At 37.7% G+C, this 19,054-nt stretch overlaps 1 protein-coding gene across 6 annotated transcripts in view; it reads left to right on the top strand.

The window, feature by feature from the left end:
* Nucleotides 1–19,054, top strand: part of CDH7 (cadherin 7) — a 123,013-nt gene that overhangs the window by 54,828 nt on the left and 49,131 nt on the right. For all 6 annotated transcript variants that reach the window (XM_040478607.1, XM_040478604.1, XM_040478609.1 and 3 more), the window contains 4 exons: nt 1,958–2,252; nt 5,969–6,088; nt 13,588–13,755; nt 16,358–16,545. In XM_040478607.1, coding sequence (XP_040334541.1) covers nt 1,958–2,252; nt 5,969–6,088; nt 13,588–13,755; nt 16,358–16,545 — 771 coding nt within the window. The remainder of the gene's footprint in view (nt 1–1,957; nt 2,253–5,968; nt 6,089–13,587; nt 13,756–16,357; nt 16,546–19,054) is intronic.

The raw sequence follows: 19,054 nt of genomic DNA, 5'->3' as shown, positions 1-19,054 counted from the left end.
AACAACCTGTTTTCATCCATCATCAGCGCTTGTCTCGGGACTCCAGTTTTTTGGTCTGTGTTACTGAGTGTGGTGGAGCGTTTTGCTGTTCCAGAATGCCAAGGAAGGAGCCTTCTGCCAAGTATAGAGTGCGTTGACGGAAACCACGAGAAGCGCTCAACTTCTTTAAGACTTGGGGGTGATCAGGGTGGGGGTTGCATGCACCCCTCTTTCTCCGACTTGTCCTTTGGCTGCAGCTTTTGATGTGTCCACCGCACAGGACAGCGGCTCCTCTCTGGATGCAAGGTCTTATTGCCTAAAGTGGAGGTTGAGCCTTCCAGCAGCCCCTCTCCAAACCCCCCCCTCCCGATTTCATGATCCTGGTCGCAGTATCACCATGTGACCTCAGGCGAGCCACTAGGCCTTTCTTGATCTCAGTGTCCTTATCTGTTACCAGGGAGAGTGAATCCATTCAATGTGAGCGAGAAATGAGTTCCCATGTAGAGAACATTAAGAAGAGTGCTCGACCCCTAGGAAGCACTCTGTAATTCAAACTACTGTGATTCCCAGCTTTCCTGAGAGAGAGAGAGAGAGAGAGAGAGAGAGAGAGAGAGAGAGATAGAATAGTAGCCCTGAGGATGACTTCAGAAAATTAAGCAATCCCCCGTATTTCAAGAATGCAGCCTTTCCATATGGTGGGTACACATGCGGTATAGTGATAATTGTGCGCCAGATAATTCCGCACTGAGCAGGGCTAAATTGTAACTTGCGCCAGTAATTAATTTTTTTGTATGAGTGAGTCCCGATATAAATTACAGAAACTAAAAGGTGAATCAGCTATTTACGTGTTCTGAAGCAGAGTATAAACACAGCTGTCACAATGTGGTAGATAGAAGAATTGCTTACAGAGACAGTGGTGCAAAAAAGCGATACCTTCGGCACCTACCGTGGCAGGAAGGAAACATACCATGGGCACACTTCCCTAAGTAGTTTCCCGCATCTTACATTTTTGAAAGGGTGCAAACACAGTTCTGGGTGGCAGTGAGAAGCCTCATTATTTGGTAAATTGGCTGTTTGCATTCATATTAATCGAAGTCCAGATGATAGCGGTTCTAGGGGATGAAAGATTGTGGAGATGACAGATTGGGTCCTGTGTGTTGCGGGTTATGAAGTTCAGGAAAATGTGTAATTATGTCTGAGTTTCCTAAGGTTCTTCTGTTCAACATAATGTTCTGACATACAGTGGGGATGGTTCCGGATATGAAATGCAAATTAGTAGGTGCTGGCCGTGCTGCTGATGCCGGGGTTAATCATGCAAATCTAATGCAGTTCTTGGTATTTCAAGAAAGGTTTGAGATGAAGTCTCAGGCACATACTGATTTAACATTCCTACTTCAGAGAGCAGTGTAATTTTTTTTTTTTTCGGCTTCACATTTTGAAATATAGAACAGGATTTGGAGGCGGATTTAGTGGCTGGACATCCATCCATACTTGTTAATCATAAAAGGGGGTGGGAGGGAAGGGAACCCTTAAAGAATGTGGGGATTTCTAAGCAGATTACATATTTTATTAGATCGAAATTTACAAGTGTTCTGTAGCAAGTCCCTTTGCTTGGAATAAGATCAAATCAACCGATTACACAGGTTTACTGAATGCTCTGTTCAAAGAAGATGGTCAAAACTGGCAAGGACAGATCAAATAAAAATTAACACCACCACAAGTTCCTAACTTTGGGAATTCTAGGAAAAAAAATACCTTTGGAAATGAGACTGTTTACAGGAAGAAATGAAATTGTCTTGCTCACAAGTGCAAGCTGACGCATTCTAATAGCCTTTCTGCTGTGCACAATAAGCATCAGCTTATCTTTCCAAGAACAATAAAATTTCATGTACTGCTGCCTGACATAATTATTTTTACCTATCTCCATATCGCTGACGCTCTTGTAAGTTAATCTCATCTCACATGAATTTTTCACCAGCTTCACTCTGATGTTGATAAAGGAGATGGTTCCATCAAATACATCTTGTCAGGCGAAGGGGCAAGTTCCATTTTCATTATTGATGAGAACACGGGGGATATCCATGCTACCAAGAGGCTGGACCGAGAGGAGCAGGCCTACTATACGCTGCGAGCCCAGGCGCTGGACAGGCTCACCAACAAGCCCGTGGAGCCCGAGTCCGAGTTTGTCATCAAGATTCAGGACATCAATGACAACGAGCCCAAGTTCTTGGATGGCCCATACACTGCAGGAGTTCCTGAAATGTCGCCTGTGGGTAAGTCAAGGCATGCTGGTCTTCAGTGTTTGGTCTTAGGGAGTTTGTATTAAAATCATACCATTGGGCAGCTCAGTCGGGTAAGCGTCTGACTTCGACTCAGGTCACGATCTCACAGGTCATGAGTTCGAGCCCCATGTTGGGCTCTTTGATGACCGCTCTGAGCCTGGAGTGTGCTTCGGATTCTGTGTCTCCCTCTCTCTCTGCCCCTCCCCTGCTCATGCTCTGTGTCTCTATCAAACATAGATAAGCATGAAAAAAATGAAAGAAAAATCAAATCATTGTAGGTACTGAAAAAAAAAATCACATTAGTATTGGTATAGCAGTTTCCAGGGAGGGTGAGGGGGAAGACTGAGATGTGTTAATAGCCAGTGCCTACATCTAATTATTCAAGTCATTATTTTATTTGGAAAATTAGGCAAGTTTTTCCTTTCACACGGAGATCTCAAAATCTTCAGTAAATTATTCAAGACTTGCCTTTTCCTTTGAAATGTAATATTTAACTTTAAAAAAGATTAAAATTACACCTAAGAAGTTAAAAAAGAATATGCTTCCAGACTTTGCCCTGCGATAATCTCTTCTTTCTCCTGATTAATATTAATGATTCACTCTTCTGAGAATGCTTCTGTGGCCGAGGTATCAGGCAGGCCATCTAACGTTTAGGTCAGCTGGTCTACTTGCTTGTAGAGTGTGCTTGAACTCAAAAATGCCCCTCCGTATGCCACCACTATTTTTTTTTGTAATTTCTCCAGAAACTTAAATGTATGAAAATTTATGCTGAATAGATAATAATGGTAAAGCGATACTCTGTTTGAGATATATAAGAGAGTCATGAAGTCTATTCTATTCGAAGGCCTTTTCACATTGCCCCATTACTGGAAAAATAGAAAGTAAAGTACTATTGGTATGTACTTTACTTACATCAGATAATATAATTTCAGTTTTAAACTATTTATTCAGATACCTTTGGAATATTTTTTAGCCGGTATGAAATTTTAGATGATCTCATAAAACAATAAAAAAAAAAAAAAAAGATGGGAGCTTAAATACACCAGTTGAGTTAGATATTTATTTCCTGTCATTTTCAGTTTTGAAATAAGACATGCATTTAAAGTAGTAATTGGCCTTGTATTTTAACATGTAAAAATTTTACCCATTGTGATTTGTTTCATTAAATAAAGGCCACTTTATTCATTCCAGCGTTCAGTCAACATGTCTACCATGGTAGTGGAAAAGATGTGTATTATGTGTGCCCTTGAGGAGAATCACAATTTAGTGCCCCTAAATTTCTGTGTCTAGCAGATGGAAAGGGAAAATTATTTGGGGCACCATTGCTCTAGCTGCTAAAGAAATAGAAACTGAAAATGAGCCAGAGGAATACCATGTTCATGGTCAGGAAATATTCTGAACTACGATGGCAGGATCTCACCATAGTCAGCTTGCATGGAGGAACTTCTTTAACCAAACAGGCATATTCATACTTTCTCAGTAGTGCCCACGTCTTCGGAGTGCTTCTTGCTGTTGCTTAACCGCACAGACAACTAGGACAACAGCAGCCACAACAAGATTTTGGAGGTTTTAGAGAAAAGAGAAGGCACATTGTCCTCTCCAAAGCACTAATGTTTGGAAAAACAGGAAGCTTTGAGGCGTGTGTAAGCAGTTCGGTTCAACTCTGTAATTTTCACGTTGACATGTTGGGCTTTCTTTGTTGGCTTGCTAAGGTTTTCCTTTGCTACATAGAATGTAGCCACGCAAACTGGATTAATGTGAACTTTTTTCTTTTAGAGGCTAAATAATGCACTGTAGTTTTGATTTCAGTGGTACCACTCTGATATCAAACAGCATGATTATCATGCGCACATGCAAGTTATTTTAGCTATTTGACTCCAACAGGTTCAGGACCTTTTAGGAAATGATTTTTAGGTGTCTTCTGGATTTAATTGACATTAATTGGGACCACTAAAATAATATCGGAATTTAAACTAAGAACAGTAGATATCTACATTAAATATGTTATGTGGATCCAGAGTGAGTTGTAGTTTATCAAAGTGTTTAATTCTAACCAAATACTTATAAAAACCATTAAGTAATATGGCATATACAACACAAGCATTCATTGTTTAATATTCATGGGTGTGGTTTTCGATGGATGCTAATTTTAGATTGAAAACCTGCTAATAAATCCTTAGGATAGTTCATCTTCTCCAGAAGAGCATAGATAAGCATGGACAATTAAAATTATTTAAAAGTATGTGTACATGTGTGTTGGGTGTACATACATATGAGTTTATATATAAAGTAAGTTTCTTAGTGAACATTTTAGAGAAAAAAAGTCATATACAACCAAATTTACCAAAATGGTTTTATTTTGTTTAGGCTCTTTCCCTTTCAAAAGAATTAGAAAATCAATACTTAAGCATATTACCAGAGTAAATATTGCTGTAAAGATGGTACAGTGTAGAGAAAATAGAGAATATCAAGGTCATTGGTTCTAACATTTTAAAATGATCTCAATTTAATTCTTAATATTTTTAAATATACATCATTCACTATTTGGTCCTGCCAGGCATCCACACGGCATAATCAACTAAGTCTGTCAAATTAAAAAAAAAAAATCAGAATTTAAACAACAGTGCCATATACATAGCTTCTTAATATGCACCTTTTTTTTTTTTTTAAAGGAAACGGGATTGTTCATGAAAATCATAGTGTTGAAAAGACAATAGATTTGTAACAAAATGGACACCAATGACTTTTTTAAAGGGCTTAGAGAGGGAAATCTATTTAGAAATATATCAAGATGAAATTTTAGATTAAAAAATATTTTCAAAACATTTGAAACAAACTGAGAAGAATACATAAAGAGATTTGCCCCATTGTCATCAATAGGACAGAAATGATAAAACAGCATGTGCTTAAATATATAAACTAAGTAGATGTGAGTGACGTTTTTAAGATTATACTCCAAATGGAAATAAAAAGAACAGATCGCAGTAAGTGCTTTCCATGTGGAGTAAGTGAATATATAGTAAAATGAGGAAGCCGCAAAGCATTCTATCACACACACACCCCTGCTGATGCAATTTTTAAAGTTGCTGTGCTACGAATTTTCTTCTTGGGGCGTGTGGTTTGCATTTGATTTAATGCTTTTGTTTTTAAATCAATTCATGGAAACAATGAAAACTAAAGCTGAAGAGATGCCACCTAATATCCAGTTAAGTGCATCCATCAGAAATTGTTTATTCAGTGAGTGAAGTTTCCTTTTCTGCCTGGCTCTCCTCGGCTCTAACAGTGAGACCGCCTCAGCGACTTGGGTGTCAAGATGCTGTTACTTGTCACACTGCCTTCTGGATGGTAACTGAGACTTGGAGAGATTGCTTTTGATAAAAACTTGTTACCTGCCCCTGATGGATGAGAGGCCGAAAATTTGAGTCCCATCCAGTTCTGAGTATACTCGTAATGCGCATCATCAATCTTAATTTTTTGCTAACATATTTTTGTACCCCTTAGATATTTCTGAGGGCTTCATTAGCATTTATCATCGTTTTGGGTGTGTCATCTACAAACCACATGTCCATTTTTCATTTGCCTTGAAGTAAGAAAAAAAAAAAGAATTCAAAACAAATCTAATGGAGAATCTTCAGCAGTGTGTGGGTTCTTCTGTGTTGTGGCATTTGGAAATTTTTAATTCATTGGTTTTTTGGATTGGCATGTAGGGACCTCAGTGGTACAAGTGACAGCAACGGATGCTGATGATCCTACATATGGCAACAGTGCCCGAGTGGTCTACAGCATTCTGCAAGGACAGCCATACTTCTCAGTGGAACCAAAGACAGGTAAAAAGTGAAATGTGCCTCTTCGTGTAACGTCATCATTTATCTGTTGGCATAGAATTAACATTAGTGATTTTTTAAAAAAACCCTGTTATTTATTTTTTATCTTGATTTATTTTTGAGGGGGGGGGGACAGAGAGAGAGGGAGACACAGAATCCGAAGCAGGCTCCAGGGTCCAAACTGTCAGCACAGGGTCGGATGTGGGGCTCAAACTCACAAACTGTGAGATCATGACCCGAGCCGAAGTTGGATGCTTAACCAACAGAGCCACCTGGATGCCCCATTAGTTGTTTTTATGCGATATACTTGGTACTGATAATGGACGCTACGTTATTACTGGGCTTTTCTCAGTGGGTGTCCTGTGGGAAGAAACAGCCGATGATTTATAGTGGCATTAACATCTTTTAAGAATATTTTATTACATTTATCAGAATTTCTAGCAGAATTAAACAGAGTATTATATATTTAAAAAGTATTGCAGCTGCTGTCTCCTGACAAGAGAAGAAAATCTTGATTATTTATGTCACGTGTTATTTTTGTCTTGCCTCCTCTAACTCATTCACAAAGGAATCGCAGGCAGTTAAATTTAAATCTCAAGCAAAAATCTCCCTGCCAGGTAGTGGAGTAGGTAGTCGGTTCTGTTCATCTGTCTGGAGTCTGGTTTACTCAGGGAATTTAGTTTTTATTGTTGTCAAATATGTTTTTATTTTTGTCAATATATGAAATTTATTGTCAAATTGGTTTCCATACCACACCCAGTGCTCGTCCCAACAGGCGCCCTCCTCAATACCCATCACCCGCCCTCCCCTCCTCCCGCCCCCCCATCAGCCTTCAGTTTGTTCTCAGTTTGTAAGAGTCTCTTATGCTTTGACTCTCTTCCACTCTAACCTCTTTTTTTTTTCCTTCCCCTCCCCCATGGGTTCCTGTTAAGTTTTTCAGGATCCACATAAGAGTGAAAACATATGGTATCTGTCTTTCTCTGTATGGCTTATCAGGGAAATTAGTTTAAATGTAGCAATTCGGATGATGAGCTGCCCAATCAAAAATTACGTTGATTCTTTTTTTTTTTTTTTTTCAACGTTTATTTATTTTTGGGACAGAGAGAGACAGAGCATGAACGGGGGAGGAGCAGAGAGAGAGGGAGACACAGAATCGGAAACAGGCTCCAGGCTCCGAGCCATCAGCCCAGAGCCTGACGCGGGGCTCGAACTCACGGACCGCGAGATCGTGACCTGGCTGAAGTCGGACGCTCAACCGACTGCGCCACCCAGGCGCCCCTTTTTAATTTTAAAAGAGAAACATATTTTTATGAGTTGCGAGCCTGACTGTGGAATATGTGGTTGGTTGGCTAGGTGTTCTGTTTTGCTCTGGAGCTGGAATAATTTACATTAAGTAAGACCATAATTTGGAGCGCTGTTATCTTGGATAGAAAATAATGGTTTCTCTGTTCTGCTTTTCTGGCTCTGCGTGTTGGGGGTGGGGGGTGTGGAGATGGGTGGTTTGAGCCGATGATTTTCCTCACCACCATGAAATCCAGAATTTGTCCATGTTGTAACTGTTTTGTCTTCATCATGAAGAAAATTATTTTTCAAACAGCCAAGCTTATGATTAGGAATATCGGAGAGTACCTGTGACCTTCGATGCTGATTTGAATGCTACTCATACTGTGGTCCATATTTGTAAATGGTAATATTGATTCATTTTCAAATCAATGGATTTTGATTGATTTGAAAGGAGGATTGATTTGGAGGATCCATAGGGTAAGTGTCTTCTGAGAACGACAGGGGTAAGGTGCAGGAACAGAAAAATAAAATTCGATCCTAGCTCACCATTAGGATTTTTACAGAGACCGTGTTGCGTCTTTCATACCAATATGGTGGTAGAGTGTTGAAGCCACCTGGACAGTCTAACAGAGAAGAAACAGTTCCGATTAAGCAAGTATTGATGGAGAAGTAAACAAAAGTATTTGATTGGTGATATGAATCCTGTGACTATGGAATATGTGCTTAGATTTAACGATAGATCTGAGAAGCCTAAATTCACACACCCACCCATTCCCTTATATATCTACTCTTTACAGCCTACAAAGACATTGACAAGTTTCTGACAATTTGCTCACAAATTATACACTTCTGCATTATATAACCTGTCCAAAAATAGCAGGCACTAATCCCTAGGGTTCAGTATTTTGCGGGAACTCTTGATTGGCCGGTGATTTTAGGTTTTTGGTAAGATAATAGTTTTTTTTTCTGAAGTCCAGTGGAGGTAAGGCCTCTGATTAAGTGGACAATAGTCTGTGTTGTGGGATCACATGATTAGTACTTCGAATTAATTTTAATTTCAGAATCTCAAGGATCGTGTAGAGTAGGAGATGAATTTAGTTTAATTTTGTTTAGACTTTTTCATACTGTAATTATGGTAATCATTGGGACTTCTCTTTCTAGAGTCATTAGTGCAGAGAGATTCTGGGAATTTTTATCCTCTGCTAATTTCTCGTATGGATAGTGTATTATTTGCACAAATGTATTTTTTTTGACAGAAATGGAAAGTTTTTCAATCCTTAAGGGCATGGAGATCTGTAAATGAAGTTTGACTTAGTCTTCATATTCGGTGTCAGTCTGATTTGTATCTAGGTGAGAAATAATGTGATTCTTCTAAACCTTTAAATGGAAGAGTTTTTGAGAAGAAAGTAAAATGTTTGATAGGAAAAACACTGAAAAAATGCTAACTCCAGTATTTGTGAAAATAAGGCACAGAGCATCACTATTAGGTACATTTCTGTAAGTTTAACTTTGATTTTCTCTTTTCTAATATTGACAATACCCACTACTGTTTATTAACCACACATCATGAACCTAGCATGGCTAAAACCTCCAGTCACATATTTCACCTGTCGCACTACTCACAACCCATGTGACCAGAGGGTAACTGTATTTTCTACCTTCATTTCTCCATCCATAAAACAAGAACGCAAGTAGCTGCAAAAGCCAACGTTAACAATTTGCTCTAACAAGCTAAAGGAATGGCGCTAAGAGGAGGATAAGGCAGCATTAAAAGGACTGTAGAGATGCCCGTCCCCTGTCTCCATGATGGTGACAAACTTCTAAGAAGCTTGTGGTCATTCTAAGGTGTTCATCTACTCTGTAAACTGCAAGCAAATAGATCCCGTGTTTCTGCCTATTTGATATGGGGCAGGACTGGCTACATAATTTGCAGTTCAAAATGGAAAAGCAGGTGCCGTCTTCTAAAATTAATAGGATTTCAAGATGTTATCAGCAGAGCAAGAAACCAAGCATGGGACCTGTGTGCCTGCAAAGGGCACGTGGCCAACGAGGCTGGCCCTGGAAAGTGGATTGAATGGGCAACTCCACTTGTCATTTAGGAGTTTCTTCTTAAACATGAGAGGTGTAACTGCGTGATACGCACGTCATATGTGACATGCCTACTGGTTAAGTCGTAATTTTACACAAGTAATTTAGTCATAATGAAGCCTGCCTCCCAAGTATGGCCTTCGACTGCGTTCCATTCTGTGGTGTGGCTCAAGGTGTGGAGGGCCCTCCCTCCCATCAGGGCTTGCTGAGGACATCCTCTCACAGGTTGGAAGAGTCCATTCCTCAGCGACTCTTCATTTGAAGTTGACTGCTTCAGAAGCTTCCATGTTTACTATCATTGGCTCTTCTCTGGCTTTTTTGGTTCTGTTTCACATGCTTCGCTTATCGATAGACCAACCTAATATAAACAAGGCCTAGAGGCACAATTTAGGAAAGAGTGTAAACTAATAGGAAGAGATTCAGCAGGTACATCTAATGCGTCCCAGATCCGCACAGCATGAAGCCCCACAGCCCCGTGTCACCTGGGTCACGTGGTTGCCGAATCAACTGAGACCAGCCCAAGGCCTGAGTGTGCAGACGCCTGGCTTCAATGATTGTTTGGTTCTCTAAACTGGGGTCGATTTCAGAACCGGCTCTTATCTGTTACATTTAAGACCTATATAAATTCTTTAGAAGATTTCATGGTAAAAGAATATGCTTTAAAAAAACCAAAAATCATCAGTGGCTGGTAGGCAGAGAATCATCTGAAAATTTATTCCCAGACTCAAAAGCCAGAGAGATGTTCAGCAGTAATGAGGATAAATTTATGTTTCCTATGCCCAGTACTTTTTGTGACCATGGATTATAAACAAATGAAAAGTTCTGGGTGATTGGGTCAGACGATACATCTATAGAAAACTGATTATTTCAGGAAGCTTAACATCTGAGCTCATCTCTCTTTTGAAGAGCTACAGGATATATTCTCATCATAAGGGGCTTAAAATGACTGATTATTGAAATTAAATAATATTGTTGTCTTCCATGAAAATCTCACGGAGCTACAGGGATCTGGTTAGAAAAGACTAGCCTTTACGACTTCAGAGTCACAGAGTGAACAATTTGCCGTATGTGTGTGTCCCTAATATATAGCAAAGTGCAAATCAACTCCAATGTATGAGAATTCTTTTCCAAATGTAGACAATTTTACTTAAAAGTAAAAAGCCAGCAAAAGTCATCGAACTGGAAATATATTTTGAATGTCCTGATGTAAATTCATTTCTCTCCCAATTATTCCAGTCTTGTCAAAAATATGCTTAATATTTGAGGTATTTGGAAATTACCTTTACTACCTGGATTACTCTGCAAACGTTGTGATGATTTTTGCTTTAGAAAAGTGCTATTTATAGGATTACATGTAAAGAAACAATTAGAGGTGTGAAAAATCAGTGAGTAACTTTGAATACCAGACTTTCTTAAGAGTGCTATATTTCCTTACAAACATAATGCCACCAAGCAAAACCATGAAAGGATACAGTGTTCTCCTTGTTGAGTGGTTGAGATATTAAGGGCTCTCTCCACAACATAATAAAGGTGCAAGGACGAAAGTTCACTTGTGCCTATTGATATTAGAAGGAAAAATAAGAGATGCGTAGAAATTAAAAAAAAGAATGGGAAATGATTCTAAACATAACTCATTAATATTTTGTCATCTAATGATACACACTTAATGCTCCAGTATTCAAGATGGCCAATCCTCAATTTATTAGAAGAAAAAAAAAGGTTAGAAATAAATAAAGGATGATTAACATGAGAAACATAAGAAAGGAAAACAAAATGAAGAGGTTTAAGTCCCAGAACTCTTAGACAAAGATTATTTATGCTCATTATTACTGAGATCAGTGCTCACTGTTTTATGAATTGGGGTTAACATAAGTATTGAAGAACAAATATATAATATTCATAGAACCGTGATGACACCAAGAAAAATATGTATTAGACACTTACCAACTGAACCAAATGACTGTTTCCTTCGATTTTCATGTCTCTTGGATATGTCATATATTAAACACAAGCAGTATGTAGAGAGCCAAAGACTTCAGTGAAGGAGTTACTTAAAGAGACCTTGTATTGCTGTGTTTGTAGCAGAGGTGCCCAATAAGAGAAAGTGGTTAACGTTTAAAAACAAAACAAAACTGCCCAACTCAAAGAAGTGTAATCTAAGCACTTAAAATATGGATGTGCTGTTGATGTGTATATGTGTGGGGGGGATGTGTATTTGCTATCTAGTGCTCAGACTAAACAAAAGTATGGTTACTTAAGATAGTTTTAGTGCTGTTTAACTTGGAATCTTGGAACTGATAACAAATTGCTTAGCTTTTAACTATACTATCGAAAAGTTTTTCTCATCTGTTTCCCATGCCTAGAACAGTTACCATACTGTAGAATATCGTAAAGTATAGGGCAGGCCTAGTTTAGTGTCACCTAGGCTTATACTTCGTGCTAAAATATAACACAAACTGTATATGAAATATAACACATATATAAAATGTAACGCGGCATTATTACGTGTACGTTGAATTAGCAGCCTTTAAACTATTTAAATTGGCAGCCCTGAAAAAGTTATAAATTTGGAGAATATAACTTTTTGTGCTAACCATGAGGAAAGAAAGAACCTCCATCCCAATTTAAAGAGCTGTTTTCAGTTATTTTATTTCCAAAGAACCATCCTCCATCAAGCAACTTGGTATGAGAAGTGCAGAGTACCAGAGTTTGTCTTTGTCAGGTCTGAATCAGTGAGGATTTAAATTCTGACTTCCCCCTAAAAGGTAGATTCTGTTTAATAAAATACATTAGACATCTTTCAAGCTATGGTCCTACGTGGATTAGTAAGACAGTCTGTTGGAAACGATGAAATTGCAAGAAGATGACCTCATATTGCGAGTTTCAAGGTCTATATAGATCGGTTTTTTTTGTTTTTTTTTTTTTTTGTTTTTTTTTTTTCAACGTTTATTTATTTTTGGGACAGAGAGAGACAGAGCATGAACAGGGGAGGGGCAGAGAGAGGGAGACACAGAATCGGAAACAGGCTCCAGGCTCTGAGCCATCAGCCCAGAGCCCGACGCGGGGCTCGAACTCACGGACCGCGAGATCGTGACCTGGCTGAAGTCGGACGCTTAACCGACTGCGCCACCCAGGCGCCCCTAGATCGTTTTTAAATAGGTTTTTTGTTGATATCACCTTTGTGTACATGTACTAAGTATGTTAGGTATATAACACACATATAATTTGTATATTTACATATACATGATTAAACTAAATTCCACCCCATAATTAAATATTATTGCCTAACATACCTATGCAATAATTAAATAGTTATTAAGATAAAACAACCAGTTCAGTGCAACAATGATTATTCTGTCAAGTTTCTCCATTGAGCATCATGAAACTCTGGAATCAATTTCTCATATATCTGAAGCCTTAAGTGTGATCAATATTCAATGCAACTGATTAGAAGCAAATAACAACAAAACACATGAATGTTTTCAGTGTTGCTGATTTATGTTAACATAGTTGTTCTCATCTTTGGTGCTTTGTCAGATCTTTAAGTATAGCATAAGATCATCCTGCGTCATAACCACATCCACAAACGTAGCCATAGGTTGAAATGGTGTTTTTGTTAATAAACGCCAATCATTCTCATTTTTTTCTTTGTAGACTATTTCAGTTGTTTTGCTCAAAGAGAGGTGGTAGGAACCATAGCTGAAAGGTTTTTGGTGATTTCATGTCACCTGTGAATGAAGTTGTTGGAGAGAGTGAAAGAGAAGAAAAGGAGAGTTTCGTGACCATGTACCTATATGGGTAACTGCCCATCATTGTAGATGAGGACTTCATGTTACTTATTTATAAGTTGGTATTTCCTGAACCATATTTTCCTAAAATCTAAACATCATCTCTCTCTCTCTCCAGTATCTAGAAGCCCTGCTTGTCCATGTTATAGCATTCTCTATGTTTTGTAATATTGTGTATAATTATTGTACCCCCTGGTCTTCAATATGCGTTAAGATTATTTAAAATAAGCAAAACAACAAAAGGCAACAACTCAAGAGCGACTTGCTACCTCTGTCAGTGTTCTTCGCCAGTATAAATGCAATGATTCATGATGCGTTTTACTGGGATTTGAAATTTTACAGGAGTCATCAAGACCGCCCTTCCAAACATGGATAGAGAGGCTAAAGACCAGTATTTGCTTGTTATTCAGGCAAAGGATATGGTTGGTCAAAATGGAGGACTCTCAGGAACTACGTCAGTCACCGTGACCCTAACTGATGTCAACGATAACCCACCTCGCTTTCCTCGAAGTAAGCTGGTTTGTTAAATGTTCCAAGTCCCCTAATTTTCCTTGCCAGTCTATACAAATGTCTCTCAAAGGGAATTTTTCCAAATGCTTTTCAAACAAGTAATTATCTTCTTACAGGGGCGTGGTTTTAATTCAGAAGTGTGGAAATCCTATCTTTGTATTACTTCTTTCTTCGATATATTATGGTTTTTCTTTGGTTCACGTTTTTAATACCGGACAGTTACTAAGTTTGTTTATAGATTCATCTGTTCATTCTAAGATCTTCTTTGCACACATTCTGTAATTATGAGATTGTTGCCAATTAGTAACATTCAAATACATTCTGTACACTGACAGTATTGATTTATTTTTAAAGAGAAACATAGAAGAACATGCAGCATTTTCATTTTTTACTCTACGCTTTTTTTTTTTTACCACTTCATGCACATTAAACATTCCTACAGCAATTCGACCACCTTTTTCTTGTGCAAACGTTCAGTGTTTCAAAAGTCAGTTCAAAGAACCAGAAAACCATATGGCCTCAATTTAGTTTCTATGACCAAAGTGGCTTTTGACTCAGCCAAGGAAAAGGAAAGAAAAAATCTAGGTAGATATGTCTTGATTATATAAAAGCATTTCATCTCAGTCTCTTTTAGTTTTTTTTTCTTTTTTGTGTGTGTGTGTGTGCAGTATTTCTTTACAACGCTCAGGAAAATTAAGGAAATTGTATAGACTACAATATCTCTAAAATGTTTGTTCTATAGAAATGGGAAATTAAGCTCCCTTACAGATCTCAGAAACCAATAAACTCAAACAAGGAAGCTTTCTCTGTAAACATGAAGTTGCTATATTTTCCAGCAAATATTCCATCTGTGGATGTTTCATTTTTATTTTACACATTTTTCATATTTATATTATTGTACAACAGACATTTTAAATTTTTTTAATGTTTGTTTGTTTGTTTATTTATTTATTTTTGAGAGAGAGAGAGAGAGAGAGCATGAGGTGGAGAGGGACAGAGAGAGACACACACAGAATCAGAAGCAGGCTCCAGGCTCCAAGCTGTCAGCACAGAGCCCGACGCAGGGCTCAAACCCACGGACCATGAGATCATGACCTGAGCTGAAGTCGGATGCTCAACCAACTGAGCCACCCAGGCGCCCCTATACAACAGACATTTTAATGCCTCCACACAAAATAAAGTGAAATGACTCGAAATTCAGCATTCATAAAAAATGAACTTACCCTTAATTGTGCCTTTGATACCTTATAATGGGGGAAGAGAGGAAGGTTTTGTAGAATAAACAAAGCAATCATATAATTATATTGGGCTCACAATCAAATTACCTGTCCTTCTTTAAGCCTACAGCGATAAGAATTGATACTTAGAATTTGTGTTATTCCATTTGTCATGATTGGATAAGACACAGTACAGGTTTTCTAGCTTACTCTAGATACTCTCCTGCTCATTAAAGTGAGGGAAGGCAAGGAGGGAAGGCTCAGATTTTCCGGACTGCCTGTAGCTAATATTCTAACCTTGAAATTTCTGGATTTTACTAAGGTCTCTTACGGATGTGTGAAAGAGATCACTTGAAAGTCATCAGCATCTCTTGTCATTATTATTATATTTTTAATCAGTAACTTGTCCCAAAATTTAGAAAATTGCCAACAATAGTAATTCTGAACTGAACACGTGGTCCCTTCATATGGATACATTTTCCTTTTTCAGTTCCTCTTGAAGAGAGTCTTTTCATAAGAAAGTGAAAATGCACCGTGTTTAACAACCAGAAGGGAATGGAATAGGTGGAAAAGGCAGGAAAAAAATAGAAGATCAGGGAAAACTGTTTCTGAGGAGTTTTCTAGTTTCAAAGGGATGTTCATGGTCACGGTCATCTGCTTCCCAAACTTTTTTTTTTTTTTTTTTTTTGACTCTGAGGATGGTGAAGAGGAATTTTTACAAATGAAAGTTTGAAAAGCTTCTCTGTTTTTGCCTCTCTTTCCTTTTGTTTGAATAATAGGGCCTCTGCTCTCGTGCCATTGTGTTCCAAATCACTTCTACATAAACCCACACAGATAATCCTTCCTGATAAATCTATGAGCTAAAACAAGACCAATATTGTCTTTCATCAACTCCCTGGCCCAGTTTTCTGATACTTTCATAGTAACAGACACTGTGATGTAAATTCTAACAATAATTCATCGGTACTATTTAGACCTGTATTTGCCCATTGGAAGCCTAAGCTATGCAATTTTTGTTTTTAATATTTACAGTAATTATATTTTAATTATGTCGATTCACTGGTTATCTAGTAATCTTCTTCATAATTGTTTTAAATATATTTTATTATTAAAAGAAGCGTATTTCCCACCACTAGAAAAACAAGAATCGAGATTCTTCTCACACGTTTCCTCAGACTGTTTCTGCTGTTACATAGTGATTATCTAACCATCACCATGAGATTTCTCTAGTCTCTATGAAACTCGTCATTTATCTGATACTGCCTCAGCATCTTTTTTAGGAACTATGAACAGAAATTAAGCAAGGATGATGCAAAAGAACCAAATAGGTTTTATTGGTTAGCTTTTGTATAAAGCGTGTTCAATTCTTGATTTGAATTTCACAGGGTCTTACCAGTATAATGTCCCAGAATCATTGCCAGTGGCCTCTGTTGTGGCCAGAATCAAAGCAGCTGACGCAGATATAGGAGCTAATGCTGAAATGGAATACAAAATCGTGGATGGTGACGGATTAGGGATTTTCAAGATTTCTGTTGACAAAGATACACAGGAAGGAATCATTACTATACAGAAGGTAATATTTTCTTTATTCTTATTTTCTGGGAGGGTGACACCACGGAGCATACTAAGAACCATGTTTACTTTGATGGAAGAATGTATTAGACAAAATGAATGGCCATATGGAAATATTGTTATGTTATCTTTAGGAAGAAAGCTATGCGTTTACTTTTAGGTGTCCGAATCATAGAGAATCGCGAATGGCATTCGTAATCATGCCCTGCAAGTCTGTTCTCAAAGTAAGAGGATAGACTTACCGTAGTTCTGTGACCGTAATGCCCACTGGCACATTAACTGCAAACTGTCAGCACAAAGCCTGCCACCAGGTTTGAACTCACAAACCATGAGATCATGACCTGAGCTGAAGTCAGAGGCTTAACCAACTGAGCCACCCAGGCACCCCACAAATGTACTGTTTCAAATGTCCTAATGGAGAGGGGAAGATGTTTCTTTCTTGACTATTCCAGGAATGAAACCCTAAAATCAACCACAAGTCTTCGTTAGCAAACTAGACAAACACTCCATCTCTGTGAAAAAAAAGTACAAACTTGGAAATAGCAACCAAAGTGTTGAAGACTTGCTACATTATCAGTTATTCCTTTTTAAAGTTTATGCTAATTGAAGTACTTAAAGAATTCATACAAACAGAGCATGAAAAGTTGTGAAGCCTATCATAATCCCTTAAGTATAAGTGCAGAGGAGATAGAAAATTATTATAATCCTAACTAAAGACTGTCATAGTATATTTAAATTAGCTCCCAACGCTGATTAGATATGGGAGAAAATGAGCTGTTTACTCCCTTTGCTCTGTATAGACACGATCTTTGACAACTGTTAAATTAAAAAAAAAAAAGGGAAAAAGGAATTATTACAGAATATAGTCTTATTGTCTCAACTAAGTACTGAAAATTAAAACGTGAAAATCCCACCCCCCAAATAATGGAATTTTATGCCAGTCTGACAATCCAGGTGTATAACTCTGTAATTAACACTCCTGGATAATTAACACATGTCAATAAAGAAAGTTATATTTTAGTTGTTACCGGAAAACATATGTTTGATTTTAGGCCAATGGGCAAAACATTTCTGCAATTATTTCCAGTGGACAGCTGCTGTTTTAGCTCAGCTGGTGACAATCTGTGTAAAAAAGTTTTAATAACTAGGACAGGCCAACTGTTGGCAAAATGTTTTGTTGTCTAAAATAAAAGAAATGCAGTAAAGTACAGTGCTGCTCAGAGATTTCAAAGATTCAGCTGAAATATTCATCTGAAATCAGTCTGTTCATACTGAAAAATTTTTAATATATATTGAAATTATTTTTGTTGAACACGTGCATTTCATATATTATAAATAGAGCATAAATCATTGAAAAACATATGCACAAATATATATTTGATATTTGTTGCAGTAATAAAATTATGTCCAATTTCTTAATATTTTTTGAAGTTTTAGAGAATTGTTAATTCTGGTCACAGTCAAATAGGATACTTTTTTTGTTTTCTTTTTTAAATTTAAAGCTCTGAAGTCATTTCTAACTTCTCTTCTTTCTCCTTTTTGAGCCATATTAGCTCTTGGCTGTAGGTTTATTTGTATTTTTCTATTGTCTTTAGCACTATCCTAAGGTTGGTTATCATTACTCACTCCAAAACTATTTTAAAAGCTCCCGAGCTCACAACCTGTTTCTAGCTTCTCAAATCCATCTTTTGTTTAAATTGCTGTTCAAGATTCAAAACCACTTTATTAGTCCAACTAGATTGAAAACAATCTCCCTTATACTAAGGAAATAGGAGAGAGTGATACGACAAAGTGATAGGAGGCAGTAAAATAATCATTAAAGAGGTTATATATTTAGAAATTCCAAAGAATTCATTGAAGGATTTTTAGAATTAACAAGAGCTTTCAATATAAGAGCTACAGTAGTCAATTTCAGTGAAATTGGGGTCTGTATTTCATTCCAGGTAAAATGCTTCCAGAAGTTCCTCACAGGGAGTACAGTGAGCAAAAACCTGTATGAGTCCCATAAATTCAGTATTCTTTCTGTACTAGAGAGTAGTGAAATCATCTGTGAAATCCAGAATGGATTTTTGAAACTGAGTCACGAGAGCATTCTTACTAAAACCGGGAGATTCTGAAAGAAGACAAAGGAAGCATTCTTCCGTTGTTCTTAGACTATTTTAAAATTTTCATTTAGGGGCGCCTGGGTGGCGCAGTCGGTTAAGCGTCCGACTTCAGCCAGGTCACGATCTCGCGGTCCGGGAGTTCGAGCCCCGCGTCGGGCTCTGGGCTGAATGCTCAGAGCCTGGAGCCTGTTTCCGATTCTGTGTCTCCCTCTCTCTCTGCCCCTTCCCCGTTCATGCTCTGTCTCTCTCTGTCCCCAAAAATAAATAAAAAACGTTGAAAACAAAATTAAAAAAAAAATAAAATTTTCATTTAGAAAAACAATAGAATGCTATGGGGAATCCATAAAAATGACTCTTTTTGCGATAGGTTTTTTAGTCTCTCCTAACTATAGGAAAACATCTACA

This window comes from Herpailurus yagouaroundi, unplaced genomic scaffold (genome assembly GCF_014898765.1).
Source record: "Herpailurus yagouaroundi ecotype Mexico unplaced genomic scaffold, PumYag 142, whole genome shotgun sequence".
Taxonomy (NCBI): domain Eukaryota; kingdom Metazoa; phylum Chordata; class Mammalia; order Carnivora; family Felidae; genus Herpailurus; species Herpailurus yagouaroundi.
Note: the sequence above shows the minus strand (reverse complement) of the source record. Positions and strands in the feature narration are given on the sequence as shown.